Below are 16,445 nucleotides of genomic sequence, written 5' to 3' on the forward strand. Positions count from 1 at the left end.
GGATACTGTAAGCGTTTTAAGCCACTGTAGAGGTATAATTAGTTGTAGGACCAACTAAAGACTAATTACCAGTGCAGGAAAAAAATCAAAAGCATTACTATAATTAGGCTCATTTGTTTCACTTGGAGAGGAAAAATCCACAGTGTTCTGGAAAACAGTGCGACTTGATCAACATGATTTTCTTGACATTACTAGAGTTGGGAAATAAAGTCACAACTGAGGGCTTATTTTAAAAAGAAGAAATTTTATAGTCCTCTTTACATTAAGGTCAACTACTCTCAACTTATGTTCCCATGTACTGTGTTTTCTAGAAACAGATTTTTCTTCATTTCCACTTAATGCTACATATAATTGAAAGGACAAGAGAAGCTAATTTGATCTTCCTAAATGTCACACACTGAAGAGCAAAGGAGAGCTAGAGCAGGTACATTTCTGATGTGCACACCTTTTCAAGCCCCTACATTAATCAGTGTCAAGACATTTCCAAGTATTTTGTTTCACAGGTCTTGCAATCAATGAAACATTTTGTCTCCAACAAGAAGTCTGTTATGCCTCATTAGAGCATGGGGAAGTTAAAAACAAATCTTAATGACCAGGACACATTCAAGAGCACTGGCTGCCTATCACCGCATAAACCTGGAGCTGAATCTGTACAAAAAGGCCATTAAAGCTGTTAGGGTCAGAAACTGACTTAGTGATGCTTTTCTTTTTTAAAAAGAATTTGTTCTTCTTTGTATTTCTGTTTGTGAAAATGTTTCAATGGCATTTTAAAACTAACACCTATTCTAAACCTTACCGGTAAGCAACATTACAGTAAGTGAACTGTATGCTCAGAGGAAAAGTTATAATACCGAGTTGAGGGATTTCACTATAAAGCTGGTAAAAGTAACTTCAGATGTCTCAGTAGAGACAGCAATAATATCTTCCAAAAGACTAAGGATATAACAGAGGTCAATTCTAAGTTATCCATCTTTATGCCGCAGCCTCTTCCCCAGTGCCAAATGTTCTCTCTTCTGTCCACACAGGAGACACCATGGAACCTTCCTACAGCCCTTTCAAATCACAAAGGACTCAAAACCATCCTTTTCGATCATTTATTCGGGGCCATTTTTCAGCAGAGACTAGCATTTAATTATTGTATTAGATGCTCACAGTTTGTCTGCATTCATCTGCTACAGCAGAGCACAATTAGAGAGGCCAGTGATGCTCAAAACCCCAGATTCCAGTATTTTTCACAAGCACACCCATGACGGAGTAACCTGTCAGTCACCATGGGGTTTAATTTACAGGAATGATCTAAGAGAGGACTCCTGCCTCTGTAACTAACTGCTGTTTCTACCAATCCATGTGTGGGCTGTCATTCTCTGCTCATTAGGAACGATAGCTCTCCTGAATGTACAAAACTTGGCCACTGTACCCTTTTAGGAACATCTCTCATTGTGATTGATGCACCCAATGAGGAGAAAAAAGGGACTTTTTTTCTCAGATAGGGAACAAGTAAATAGATCTTCTTGCCAAGACCTGCCAGCTCCAGCTCTTCTCGAACAGAGAACAGCCACCCGTTCTGCTTCTCTGCTGTGCCCACGCTGGTACAGGCACCTCCCTAGCAGGAGGGCTCAGGGCTGTGGCTCACATTAGGCATTCTCTGAGCCAGCCCACCAAAGGAAGTCATTTCATGCAAGGACTCTGCTCAAGCAGGAAGAAACAGTGCAATGCAGATCAGTAGTTTCACTGTATCTTTAGGAACTCTAAGCCAAATTTAAAGCTAAGACAATCTAACACATGAACAAGTTCAAATTCCTCCTAATTAACTGAAGAGACCATTTGCAGTGGGAAAAGTGTGTGCAAAAGCAAAGGATTATGCTACAGCTTCGTGCAAAGCAAAGGGGAAAAAGCTTTCCTTCTCTGCTGCCAGCTAACCTATCGGATTTTATTGTTACAGGGAAACTTATTCTCTTCTCCAACATAAAAACAGTTTTAAAACAATTTACAGTTCTCCACCATCCTACCTGAAGTGCTACATGAAAGCAAACAAAAGCAGCCTGCTGGATGTTTCCTTTAGAACTGACTTCATCACATGCTGCTGCAGGTGATGGGCTCCTGCCAAGCATCACTGCACCCTGAAGAAACTGGTTTTAACAGGCAGACTTTCAAATTGGCATTTATATTCGTTGGACACCTCTCACTATTAATACAGCTGAGCACACACCCTCTCTGCATCAATACAGTTGAGATATTGGCATTATTCATGGTGGGTTTATTACTTACAATTAGAGCTTTTGGGCCAGAACTGCAGCTGGCATAAATTCAGCACAGCTCTATTTAAATTAAAGGAATCATGCTAATATACACCAAATTACGATGTGTACTGAAGGTCTCTAAGGATTATCTGCTTGATATGTCAGTTATTTTACCTAATTAAACTAGTTGTGAGTGTTTCTTAGTAAATTACGGCCATCTACAGTATTTATTCATTGAAGAGCTCAGGATGTCAGGCAGTACTCACCTATTGTCTTTCTCTCATTTCCTTTTTTTTACTGAATATAGCTCACCACAACTCTGGAGCTACATTATCAATCTTCCCATGCAAAGTCTGCATGGGAAATTACTTTTTGCTGAGGACTGTTTAATGTTCCTTTCTGTGTTTCTTGCACATAGAAAGTTCTTGTGGCTTTGAAGAAAATTTTATGGAAGTAAAACATGGTGGATGAAGATCCTTATTTCATAACTATTGTGTAGCTACCAAGCTCATATTTCTGAAGTATTACAGCTATAAAAATCCTGACCATCATGTTACCAAAAAATCTTGTTCTGCTCAGTTTTGCCTTTCCTAGAGCTCCAGTTTTGTAACTGTTTGTTTTATAGTACACACAGCACCTTGGGTGCAGTACCTTTGTTTTGTATATTCCAACGGGTAAAGCATTATAACTGTGAAACTTGGTAACAATTTTTATCAGCAGAAGGGCCAGATTTTGCTAAAACTTTCAACAATACTGATTTTGGTTGTTCCCTAATAACAGCTTTTTAACAATTTGCCATGTTAGACTAAAGGCACAGAAACCCTATTAAAACAATATTTTGTATATATTTGTAGGCATGAAGTATTCAGGAAAGCAAAACTTCCCATACCATGACTCATAACTGCATTAAAATGAACCAGAAATCATTTTCCTTAGCACAAGGAAAAGATTCATGTCTCTTACCTTTTATTTCTGTCTTCTATCTGCAAGATATAGACCATGTCGTCAGTGGTGTGAAGCTTGGAACTACTGTCCCCCCATTTCAGCTTCAGGCTCTGAGGACCTGCTGCAGCACACTCTAACCGAGGAGGTAAGGGTGGCAATGGCCTGGTTTTTGCTTCAAGAAAGTGGCTAAATGGTCCAGCTCCAATTTCATTGACAGCTTGGATCCTGATCCTAAAACAAACAATAAAAAGGTGAAAATAAGTCTCAAGAAAGAAAGCCTGGGCTTGACTGGGTAAGCAACATCAGAACCCAGTGGCATGCCCTTTAACCAACAGGAGCAAGGGACAGCGGCACAGATACAAGTGCAGCCTGGAAAACATGGAGTGTGTAATTATGAATAAATAAAATGCAGAAGTGTGTTGTGGTTGTCTAACAAAGGTTATGGACTAATTTAGGTGAAATCATTAAATGAACGCACTGGTGTCATTCCCATGAAACCCATTTCCATCTGGCAAACCCATCTCTAAATAACTCTGAAGACCAAAGAATGGTATTATTTCAGTGTGTGTGCAGCACCTCACAAAGCACACTATTTAATTACATGAAACTCTACTAGAAGGAACAAACAGAGAAGGCTAAATCCACAAACCTTCTACACATCTTACACCAACTGTGGAAACATGAACCACCAGTGAACTACCTATTAGATCAAAAGTTGGACTCTCACAAGATGCATAAAAGCTCATGAGACATTAAAGACATTTAGAAGAAAAGAAAAGCAGACTGCCTACCTAAACACAGAAGTTTCATTTGCAAACATTCTTAAGACAGATAGTCTACTAAATCCTATTTATTTTTTATGATGACAACTCCTGGTTTCTGCTTTATCACCTTCACTCATCTGTCTGCCCCTTAGTTTCACAATTTGCACAGTGAGAATCTGTTTGTGGGAATGAGTGAAGAGCAGTAGTCTTTTGCTATGGTAACGTCAGCAATAACATCATAACAAAAATGTGAAACATGCATTTCTAAAGCTTTGAGGGCTGTGTAAAAGGAAATATTGGTATAGACAAGCCTGAAAGGCTTCAGAAGTTTGCTAAATCAACATGAAAATAAGAGAAAACAGGATGGACACAGTAATTAGGTTTTTTAGATAGCTCAGCCTAGTTTAGATAGCTGGACAGATGCCATTTACTTTAGAAACCCTGTGCACAGCAATCTAGTATTTTCTCATGGGAAAAGACTCTACAAGAAGTGTTGCTTCTTCTCAAAACTCTAAGCCACGGAGAAGCCAGAAGTCCTGGGGTTGGTGTTAGGGGGAGAAGGGAGAGGAGCAGAACCTGGTATACGCCTACAACTGCCTACTTCAGAGAATGCAGACTATCAGTAGAACTGTCTTTGGTGGACATAGCTACTTAATTTGATTCAAGTACATAAAGTAATTTAAGGTCATATAAACAGCAAGTTTTCAGCTCTACCATTAGAAAAAGATTAGGTAGAGCTAAAAGGATAAGGAAAAACCCTCCAGAGAATAATATTCCCCATTAAAAAAAAAAAAAAAAACAAAAAAACATTCAAAACCAAAAAGGGTTAAAAAGGGTTAAGCGATTAATAAAATACTGTAAAATAATAGAGCCTTATCTACTTATCAGGCAGCTAAAGTAACTGTGAACTGTAAGAAAGCATTGTGTTTATACAGCCACATGTAAATGTGTGGTTAAACCTTCGCTTATTGACCTAGCCATTAACAAGGGTGAAGTATTGCTTGGCATGGAGCAGTATTTTCCTTCCTTTTGGTGTCAGGAAATAGGTCCTGACCGCCTTACAACACTATGAAATACTGATTTCATCCTCTTCCTCCAAAAGGATGCACGGTGTGGAGTAATATCTAGCGGGAGCCTCCTCTTCAACTGCTGCATACAACAAGCATTTGACATAAAAAGAAGGGTGTCTTAAGAAACGTAATTAATATAGGCACTGATCTTATTTCATATTATTTTATTGACTCTTCAGATTGATGAGTCATTACATGAATAGTCTTTCCAGTTTTTTTTTAAAAACAAAAAAAAACAAAAAAAAACCCAAAACAACAAACCTGCCTGAATTTTCACAGGATTCTGGCAAGTTTTCTATTAGCATGTGCACATAAACAGTAACAGTTACATTACAAACTACTACTTTTTTTGTAGATCAATTACAGCAGCATGCTCTAGAGTACAGACTTTTTTCTGGTTTGTTTTGTCTTATCCTGAGATACAGTAACAGCAAAGCCTCTCCTGTCCTCAAGCATCATAACTTTAATTCATTGCCAAATGGCAGCTATCACACTTGAAAACTTGATTGCAACGAACCTCTCAAATATCACATCACATTTCTTAAGCAGAAGCTGATAAGCTTCTTAGGTATGTGAATGAACATAGACCTGCATTTACTTGTCTTGCCTTTGCCAGGTATTTGCACAAGGTAAAAAAGTATCTCTTCCTCTTGTCTCATTTGTTGTTGCTTCCACCTGCTGCATGGTGCTCTTGCTCCCACCTTCTGACACACACAAATATGCACACCTCCCCCCCATCACTTCTGATTTTGGAGCACAGTAAGACTGATGGAAACTCTTAAGCCTTAAAATAGAGACAAGCATCCTTCCAGATGAGTGATGCTACTGGGAAAGCAAGAGCTGATTTACTTGGCTCTAACATGGCTGGACACGGCTACCCTTTTTCTGCTGATTACAGCAACCAAAAACTCTTTCCAAATTGCCACTATTGTTCCCAGGTCCTGAGCTTGGTCATACATGCACAAACAACTAGGTTTGATTTGCTGTGCCTGTGGCAGTGTAACCCAGACCCAGCTCTTACCTGCTTCTGAACCACAGCAGCGTTTCCTCAGTGGGTATTAGGCCCTGGAAATGTCCACAGGGAAAGGGAGAAGGAACAGGAAAGGGAGAAAGAAGGAGCAGGTGAAGGAGGAGAGAGAGCACATCCTTGGACTGCAGCATCTTTGCTCCAGCTCGGTGCTTTCTCACGTCTCTGCCCCAGCCTGTGACCCTCTGAGCTCCTCCAGCTGGGTGGCACAGCCATAGTAGGCAACAGAACTTCCACAATTAAGTGAAAGTCATTTATTCTTTACAGAACTGATACTGGGAAAAATCAATTCTTTATTTTTGTGTAAAAATATGTAGACATGTAGAAATATCTGCAATAACACCACTTCCTGAATTCCTTTCAGTTTTTTTACTAAGTGAAAATACCCCAACACTGTCTGGGAAAGGTGGTTTGCAAATCTGACAGTAATAAGTTGTAAGTTTTTTGAAAATGTAAAGACTATATTTAGGGATAGTACCTAATTCTGCAGACCCTGTACCGATAATATTTGCATTCATTCTCACATTTTCCCACTGCATCTTTTAAACATTTAGAAAACAAAAATAAATAAGAATAAGCAAATTTAGAAACCATTTAAAGATCTTTAACAGACCATTCTATCTTATAAGATTCTTGACCCAGGAAAATAAACACACTAAACAGGATGCTATTTTCAGATTGGTCACAAAATGCTGTGTGTAGTATTCCAACGAACCAAAAAATCATTTTTTAATTAATCTTAGAGTCTGACATGAGAAGAGTTTGATTTGCTAGTTCCCATAAGTGGAATGCCACCAGTTGCAATACATGTGCCTGTGGAAAACTGGGGGTGTTAAAATGCTATGGTCTTCCAAGGGGAGTAGGAGCAGTGTGCTTCATCATCATCAGCAGCAGCCTGAATGTAACAGGCAGCAGTCACACGGAGCCCCCAGGAGCTAAGCCAGAAGCACTCTCCCGGGGCTGGAACAAGACTTAGGTTTACATTCTGAAGAATAAATTTATAACCCACATCAGCACTGTTAACTTGAGCATCCACGTACATCCTTATCTCTTCATCTTGGAAGATCTTTTCCTTGAAACAATTTAGAAATCTAAAATGTCTAGAATTTTTATTCCTAAAACAAATTAAATGTTGCTATTCAAATATAATAAGGCTACTATGTATTTCTGTAAACAAAGTAACTTCTGAAGAAAATCAGCATCCTTAAAAATCAGAAGTTGTTTTGAAGTGAAGTATCTCAACAGCACAGTTCAATTAACCATGGAAAGCATTGAGCAAAGCCTGGGAACAGTCTACCAGAAAATTGGTATTTCTATTACTGTTGAATACTTATTTATTGTGGAATATTTATTAACGCACTTCTACTTACATCAGTTCACGGAAAACCAGTCCAAGTGCTATTACCCTCTAATCAGAGTTTCCAGAGCTTTAGGGCTACGTCAATAAAAGGGAAAGGCTGCAGAACTCTCAGATGTGTATCTGCAGCTGCTCACCAGCAATAATGTTTACATAGTGCTTTTGAGAGGCATCTGCTTTTTGCAGCAGGAGTGTGGGTCTGTGTCTGACATCGGAGAAGACCTCTTGAGGTGAGCCCTATGCTGACCATCAGCTGCAGAGCAAAGGCAAGCCCCACTTCCTCCTGCCCTGACTGCATTTTGGGATGCAAATCCTTCTTGTGGCACGTTGGCTGGATTTGCTACTGAAACAGAGCAACTACCAAACTCATCAACTGCAAGCCTACCTCCACAAAGAGCCTGGAGCTTGTGCAGCGTCTGCTTAAGTTGCTCACGCAGAGCCTATTCCACACAGGAGCTGGAGGCAGCAGAGCAACAGCAGACCTAAGCTAACAAGCCCAATGGGGTGGACACATGTAGACAACACTGTTAGAATCATGCTGCTATGCTCAACAACATTCCTTGCCAATTTTGGACTTGGTGGATTCACAATAACCAAGATTTGCTTTCAATTTTGGGCTCCCCTAAACAACAACATTGACAGTGAAATTCCAATGCAGCTAAAACATATAAGACCTTTGCTGATTTACTTTAAATTCTGCTGAAATTTTGGCAAAAGAGTCCAGAGTCAAACCTAGTAGCGTTTGGTTTGTTTAGTCTAGGAAAAACAAGGCTTGGAAGAAAACACATTCACTGCTTTTAAACACAGCAGGGAATAAACACTTGAGAGGGAAAAGAGCTAGTTGAGTTAAACAAAGTTGACATGAAAAGAAAAACCACTAGTGAACAAATTTAGAGAATGAGATCTGTGATGTTCTGAAATGCTCTTCTGATGGAGACAGGGAGGGCAAAAAAACCCACCTCCTTTTAGCATACATCTCGATAAACATGTCTCTTTACCAATACATTTATCAGGGCACTGACATTCCCTGATGAAAGACAGGTGTCAAAACAGGCTTAAAGAAGAAATACCAAAGAAATAGTTGATGATCAACAGCAAGAACACTTTGACATGTCTTGTTATTAGCAGAAAAATACTTCAAACTATAGATGAGGCACTTTTGCAACTCAACTGCCATGACTTTTCTTCCCTGACAGGCATAAGATGCAGATGCAGTATTTTGGGGCTTCTTTTTCTTGTTTCATTAAAGAAAAGAGCTTTCATATATTATTACTTCTGATTAGTCATCCACTGGTTTGTGCTCTTCACAATAATTTTTTTCTCTTGGTAGGAACTTAGTCTTACAACAATATTTAGAAGAGCTGCAGTTAATGTTTGTGCTTTAGCCTTTCCATTTGCATCAGAGACAAGCAGACTCCCTGACTAAAAAGATGTGATTTAATATGGTGCTTTTTACAAAATAATGAAATAAGAATAATAAAAAAAAAAAGAAACCTCAAGTATGATCTCAGTGTAACAACATTTTTCATGGCAGCAGGAGAAAGAGCTTCACAGACAAGACTGCAGCATGATTATAAAGATTAATGTCCTGCCCATCCTTTCATTCCATGTCTCCATTTCCAGGCCTTGAAGACAAGGACGTTTCCCTATAGGAAGCTGTAGACAACAAAGAATGAGATAAAAGTAGTAAGAAGACATTAGCTAAGAATTTTGATGGTCCATTCTGGCTATTTTGACTGTTGCTCAAAGCTCTCACTTTGCTTTAGTTGTTTCGGCTCTTGATGGAATGTAAGAGGAGAAACCAGGGAGTACGAGACTACCTAAAGACAATGCAGTCTCACAGCTGGGTAGCCAGTCAACAGACAAACTATTCAACTTCTTATTAGTTTTATTAGGTTTTTGATCAGCCTTCAAACAGTTGGCCTCCCAGGTCTCACTTAGAGTAAGATCACACAAGCACCAGTGCTGACACAAGGCACACAGTGGAGAACATGGAGATGAAGGGAAGTCAGAGGCATGACAACAGTGACCTGGATTATCTCAAAACCTTATGCAGCTTTATGCATGTGCAGTATTTTCACAGTTACCTTACACTAGATTTGGACCAGCACACCTACTAGAAGACAAGCTGGCCTTCCTTTCTCTCTACCCATTAACAAGGCAAAAAATATGGTTAGTTCTCATTAAGCAGAGTTTTGTCCATCTAGAATGGTGTGATACATTGGCACGAAAGAGGGGACAACACAAGGAGGGAAGCAGAGGCTTCCTTTGACAGGAACGCTGCTTAACCTGACCACGAAACTAAGTTCTTAAGTAAACAGAGGAAAAAAGAAGAAAAAGTGGATACTTCACCACTGCCTTTGCCAAGAAGGATCACAGCATTATAAGCCAGCGAAGCACTAGAGACAGCGGTAACGTACTCATATCCTGGATTTATATGAGTGAGCTGGAATGGAAGAGTTCTGAATCACCAAATTCCTATTTCACCCCTTTTTTTTTTTTTTCAGATTGCCAGAAGAAAATATATATTAAAGAAATCTATTTTTTTTTTTTAATTACACTATTTTAAACCCTACATATTCCAGGCAAAGATCAGGAACCACTGTACTAGATGCTGCAAGCAATATATGTTCATCACTTCAAATAAATTCTAGTACATATATTTGGATAGTTGCCACAAGAAGTTCTCTTTTTTGAGTACATGATAAAATTTAGGAAATGAACTTTTCATTAATTGTAAACTCTACAAGACCTGTAGGGTTGTGACCTTGAATACAAAGGAAAAAAAGAAAAATACTACAGAAGGTCTGTGCCCTGCCTGATTTTACAACCATGCAATCACTTTTCAGGTTTTATTAGAGCAGTACTTAAAATAGAATTTCTTTTGTCACATTTTCTGCTGTACTGCTGTTCATTGCCTGCATGGAACCATTTTTTTTTAATTAACAATTATGGAAAAAAACATTTAAGCTTCTGAACATTAAAAAAATAGTAATTTTGGCTATGTCGCTTAGAAATTCAGACTCTGAAGGACTATAAAGAAATTGTTTTTCAGATTATTTTAATTACTCTCTATATGCTAGAGACAAAAAAATAGCTGTAACTACACAAAGAGAAGTTCATTGTGTGTAAATTGCCACCCCCTTACAGGGATCAATGCAGTTAATAATACGAATCCCTGGAACAGTACTGCTAAGCAGTTGGAAAAAACATGAGATGTCGCATTCTAATTTTAGTTATTTCCCATTTTTAAAATATATTTATCTACCAGCATAACCCTACCTTTGCAGAGCAACTTAAAAAGGAGAGGTCAGAGATAATGCAAGGATAGGAGAAAAAGGAATAAGGGAGGGGAGAAGGCAATATTTCACCATGCACTACTGCAATTCATTCCATAAAGGAATTCTAGCAGATTTATGCTCCCTGGGTTGGTTGGTTGTTACGTTTGGGTGTTTTTTTTAACTTGCTCTACATGCCACAGCCATTTCCTATGTAAAATGAAGCTGTGTGATCTTGCCCTGAGTGCTCTGTGTCCCATCAGAACCACCGCACTCACCGGTACGAGGTTTCTGGCAGCAGATCACTGATGACGTGACTCGTGACGTTCCCCACGGGGATGCTGACGTCCCCCAGGTCGATGTTGTACGATGTAATCTCGGCTCCGTTACTGCACGGCTCTTCCCAGCTCAGAACAAGGCACACGGAGGGGGACAGCTGACAGGCATCCATGTGCTCGTCCTCCAGCACGGAGAGGGTGGAGACCGCATCGGGCACAGCCGCGGGGATCCTGCAGGTCACCAGCTCGCTGTAGGGTCCAGCTCCTGCCTGGTTCATCGCCTGTGTGTTCAAAAATAAAGGTACTTTTACAGTATAAATGTTCTCTTTCATATGTCCTTCGAGTTCACAATGAAGAACTGTGCAGCCCCGAAGAGCTGCATGGATTCTTCAGAGCATATACACCACTGGCTTATTCTCTAAAGCACGACTCATCCCTTCCACCTACACCAGAGTGATCAGCATCTTCCTTTGCTACATAAATACTTTGCTAAGTATTTCTCACATAAATTCGTGAACATTTCTCTTTTCCCCAATACCTATTTAATCAGACTTAACAGTAACCATTTTATCAGCAGCAAACTTTGTTTAGTAAGGGAAAAATGTCACAGCCATGTTGCCAGTGTCAGGTGACACCACATTCTTCAGAAAATTGTTGAGCTGCCCTGAACAAAACCCTGAGCATGCTGCAGAATGCAACGTGAGACAGATGCTTCATGCAAGCAGACTACCCTTAGACATAAGGGGCACTTGGCTTGCTGAGAGCTACACTGGTTCCTCACTCAGGGAAGGGATAGCTAATGACATGCTAAAAAGTTTCTGATACATGAATATAGGAACTCGGGACTGCTTTAAGTCTGCGACTCAGATTTCCCCCAAAGTCGCAGATTACTAGCAAACCACCAAAGCAGCACATGGGCTTAATATTGTCCACAAGGGAGGAGAGCAACCAACTATCAAGCTTCTCCTCTGGACTTGCAGATATAGGATCCCAGTGAAAATTAAGTTTCAAAATTTGGCCACTTCTGCTCATTAATTACAGGGGCTGTTGTCTCTGCAAGCTCAACACTACACAGCTCTACACACCTGGGTTTTTATTAGTCGATGCTCAGGCTTTTGTCCATTTGAGACTTGAAAAATTCCAAGGATGGAGATGACACAACCCCTCTGGACCATTGTTACAGTACTTACTTCCCTGCCCAGTGATAACTTTTTTCTTTAGATCTCACCTGAATGCATCTATTTCAGCCTCTGCCTGGATCAAAACTGGACAATTCCAGGTTCTTGTGAGTGGCATGTAATGGGCAATACCACCTTCCCTTGACCTGCCAGCTGGGTTCTTCCTGATGCAGCCCACCATGCTGTTAGCCCACAAGGTGAGCAGAGGGCTTTTGACAACCTGTTATGGTACAGGCTGAGCTACAGGACACCTAGACGGTCCAGACTTTCAAAAGCAGCTTTGACATTGCCCAGCATCCTTCACCACCCCCATTTCCTTTGCATTTGGGGAAGACAGTTCAGAGTCTCCCATCAGCTTGCAATTAATTAGAAATTAGGTTCACGACGTTGCCACAGAAGGACACAAACAATTGTTTGGTTTCTTACCTATGGTTAACTGTAGTAAATAACTTATTTCTGCTATGCATAATACAAACACAAAGCTGTGTTCTGTTTTTCCAGGAGGCATTTTGTTCAATTGAAGAAAGAGATAATAAAGTTAGATTTGTCAGCGTTTAAAAAGCCCTTCAAAACAAATCCTGCTCCAGGGACACCTTCTGTTTAGTGAAATGCTCCTAGAGCTGTTAAGAGTGAGCCTTGTTTCGTGGCCTGCCAGTGGTATTATTTGTCTTCCCTCTAAACCAGTGGTTAGCAATCTGTGTCTTGCTCCAAGCAATTTATTTTCAGTGGTGCTTTAACTGCTTTATTGGACAATCTCATCATCATAACCGATGGGAATTTCACTCTTCTTTGCTTCTTAGATACCTCCCCCTCCAAATGACACAATATTTCCCTTTGAAGAACCCACAATTGTTTTCAGGAATACTCATTACAGGAAAAACGTTGAGCAACAGTAAAGACAAATTGTGTGCCCTGCAGTTATATAGTGCCTGAGTCCTCAATTCTCTCTTTTTATTGAGTTACTGTAGATTGAGATAGCAATCTGTGTGTTTATTAGAAGGCACAGTAAATGTGGTTTGGGTTTATTTTTAAAAAGTAAAAGAGAATTTTCTGTTAAAGCTGCTAAGAGATAAGAGCAGCTCTTATTCTCTACATTTTATTTAAAAAAAAAAAAAGAGTAAGATTTCTGACACAATTTAACTTTCCTTCTTTGTCTGCTATATGTGTTCCAGTGTATCTTAGAACAAATTCTTCTCTATATAGTATACAGATTAGATCTAAAGGATGAAGCCCTCTAGAAATCAATGCATGGGTCACTCATGGACTTCAATAAAATGTCTTAGTGCTGTTGTGCATTTCATTTAACTTCTACCTACAGATTAAATTATATTGGCTGTGTTAAATACTGAGCAGAGTTGTACAACATTTTTGTGGCAGGTAATTTAAAATGGACACCTGCTCGAAATCAAAGCTGCTATACAGCTGGCTCTTTCCATTTTTAACATCCAAATCTCCTTGAGTTCCCCACCACTCCCCATAGAAGTGGTCCCAGGCTCTCCTCCCTGCCCAGCAGATGCTGAATACTTCCTCTCTTGCACAAACAAGAGGCGCTTTCTGGCTCACACTTCCAAGCCACGCACAGATCCTCTTTCAACTTGCCTTCCCCAACAGTGCCAGTGCAAGGTATACTGGTATATATACACACACAGCTATGACCAAGCCAGAAGGTGCAGTTGAGTGTACTTAGAGGTGTGGGGCCCTAGCTCCTGGCTGCTGCCCAGCTGCTCAAAAGCTACTTCATTTAAAAAAAAAAAAAAAAAAAAAAAAAAAAAAAAAAAAAAAAATAAAAAAAAAAAAAAAATTAAAAATTCAATGTCCTGTTTAAAAACAAACAAACAAACAAACAAAACCACTCAACAGAAGCATGTTGTCCTTGATCAAAGAAATGACCCTGGGTGGTCCACACGTTGCCAGCTGGGTGGGTACATGAACTTTTGGCCGGATTACTGGTGGTATTCTGTCTTCACATACAAATAAATCTGGTGGAAGAGTATCTTGGGCAAAAATATTTTTACTTCATTCCCACTTGCTTTACTTTCAATTTATTTTTCAGTACACATAAAGGAGAAAGTGCTGTATTTTTATTTTCATATATATCTAAGAAATTATTTTAGCTGTCACTTTTTACTGAAAATAATATAAGAGAAAGAGACCAAAAAAAAGAAAAGAGAAACTCTATATGAGATCCAATCTTATAAATCAGAGAGACAAAATGGTAAATCTCAGGACTCACTTTCTGGCAGCTACCATCTCCTATATACATAGGAATCCATTCGGCTGGTTTGGTTAATAAATGAACAGATGTTGGAGTTTATTATTTAAACTAGCAGAATCTTCAACATCCAGTTGGGAGGTAGAGGTTATTTACATGTCATTACTAAGAAAAAATGATTTTTCTGAAATTATCTAAACCATTATCATTTTGATTTAATATCAGAAGGCAAGATGGCTGTTAAAAGCATCATTTACCAAAAATAAAACACAGAATATTCTAGAGCAATTTTGGAGAGCTAAAAGTTATATGAACTCCCTTGTTTGTCACTTTGAATTGGGCAGAATCTGAACCGTTTGGTTATACAGCAACAGTGTGCAGGATTTAAAATAAACATACGTTCCTTCTGACTTGGAGAGCACATAACTTCACAGGGGCTAATGATAAAAATAAAAACACAGTGGAAGGAAACTGTTTACATCTTAGACTGCAACGCATGCCAAACCTCCTGTTCCATACCTGTAGCCTACAGCAGTAATGTGCTGCTGCTGCCAATTCACTGATTTCAAAACAGGTTTCGGTGCCGTTGTACACGAGCTGTAGAGATTCCTCATCTTCTCCCCACTCTAATCTGTATTCCGAGATGTCAGCACCAGAACATTCAGGACTCTGCAACACAAATATTTACGTGGTTCAATTCAGAAAGGAGCACTTAAGATCTCTGTGTTTCACTGGGGAAGGAATAAAGTACACAGAAAAAACCACCCAGCCCCTTAGTTTTAAATTAATAGACCATTACTGCTGCAAATGGAAATGTGTGGAATTAGTGTTCCCTAATAGGATACTGAAACAGGGCAATTCTGCACAAAAATTACCTGATAGAAATTCAGAGAAAAGAGCAAGTGTACATAGCTACTTTGCCTTTCATCAGGACGTTCAGGAATCAATTGTCTCTACACTGGCTTGGCAGAAGCACAACCATGGAGAACACAAAAAAAGCATCCACCTAATGTAGTCTAGCTGAGTGATCAAAACACAGCCATGGAAGAGCTGGCCCTCAAGCCTGAAGTAGTCCCTCATGCTACCAAGAAAAGAACAACCTCAACCAGCGAGGAGCTCATCTGAGGTATTCAGTGAAAACCTCACCCACCAACCTAGTGGTCCCAGTACACAGGTGCGTGGAGTATGTTAACATCCACAGAGGCTCCTACATGATTCCTATGTCCTCAGCAATCCCTTTATCATCCTGAAGTCTAAGGGAACATGGAATCAATACCTGGACTTGCTGGAGATGAGCTAGGGCAGGTATAATGGCATGGTTCCCAAAACAAAGTATTTTGTCTTTTTACCAGAACTACTTAAGAGTTCAGCCAAAAAATAATAGTCTTTGAGAACATGCCCACTGCAAAACACATTACTCCTGCCACAGCTTCATTTTAAGCTAGAATAAATAAATACATCTTGCATATAAATACACAGCCCACCAGAAACACTGCTCATGGTTGGGGAGAGCAAACGCCTGTCCATACACTCATTTAAAATTTAACAATTAAAAGCTTAGCCTGCCCTCAAGCTTAGTGGCACAAAATGCTGCAAGAAATATTAACAAATATCCCCAAATTGCACCAAATGCACCTGTTTAATTCTAGAATTCAGCTCAGATTAAGTTTGCACATTGACAAATTCTTTTTTTCAGCAAGGACATCCTTTTGTAGAGGGACCTGACAGATGCAGGGCTAAGTTTCAAAGAAAGTCCATTAGAGAACTACAGCCCCACTGCTCCACATCACATTATTCATAACAATATGCTTTCCTTTTTGCCTTAGCTACATTTTTTTTTTTTAAATTACATCAATCAACTCCTCAGCATTTCAGCCAAGACTTACTGTAACAGTTCAGTGTCTAAGATCCTGGAGAATGGAGAAGGAACCCACAAACCGAAATAAAAGTAAGTGTTTTGGGAAGAGACAAACAATTTTTTAGGAAAGAAAACTACATCGCAAGCATTTGTGCAGATTTAATTTCATATCACGGGCTCCAGCTTCAGCCAAAATCAAATGTTTGCCTTCATAATCCCTCTTCTGGACACAGTGACA

The 16,445-nt window shown here is 39.5% G+C and overlaps 1 protein-coding gene across 1 annotated transcript in view; it reads right to left on the bottom strand.

Annotated features, from left to right (window-relative positions):
• FNDC3B (fibronectin type III domain containing 3B) overlaps positions 1-16,445 on the bottom strand; it is a gene marked incomplete at its 5' end in the record, with an annotated part of 105,778 nt that overhangs the window by 24,163 nt on the left and 65,170 nt on the right. Inside the window, 3 exons of the mRNA XM_008944647.1 lie at positions 3,204-3,416; positions 10,960-11,240; positions 14,869-15,018. Coding sequence (XP_008942895.1) covers positions 3,204-3,416; positions 10,960-11,240; positions 14,869-15,018 — 644 coding nt within the window. The remainder of the gene's footprint in view (positions 1-3,203; positions 3,417-10,959; positions 11,241-14,868; positions 15,019-16,445) is intronic.

This window comes from Merops nubicus, unplaced genomic scaffold (genome assembly GCF_000691845.1).
Source record: "Merops nubicus isolate BGI_N331 unplaced genomic scaffold, ASM69184v1 scaffold1017, whole genome shotgun sequence".
Taxonomy (NCBI): Eukaryota; Metazoa; Chordata; class Aves; order Coraciiformes; family Meropidae; genus Merops; species Merops nubicus.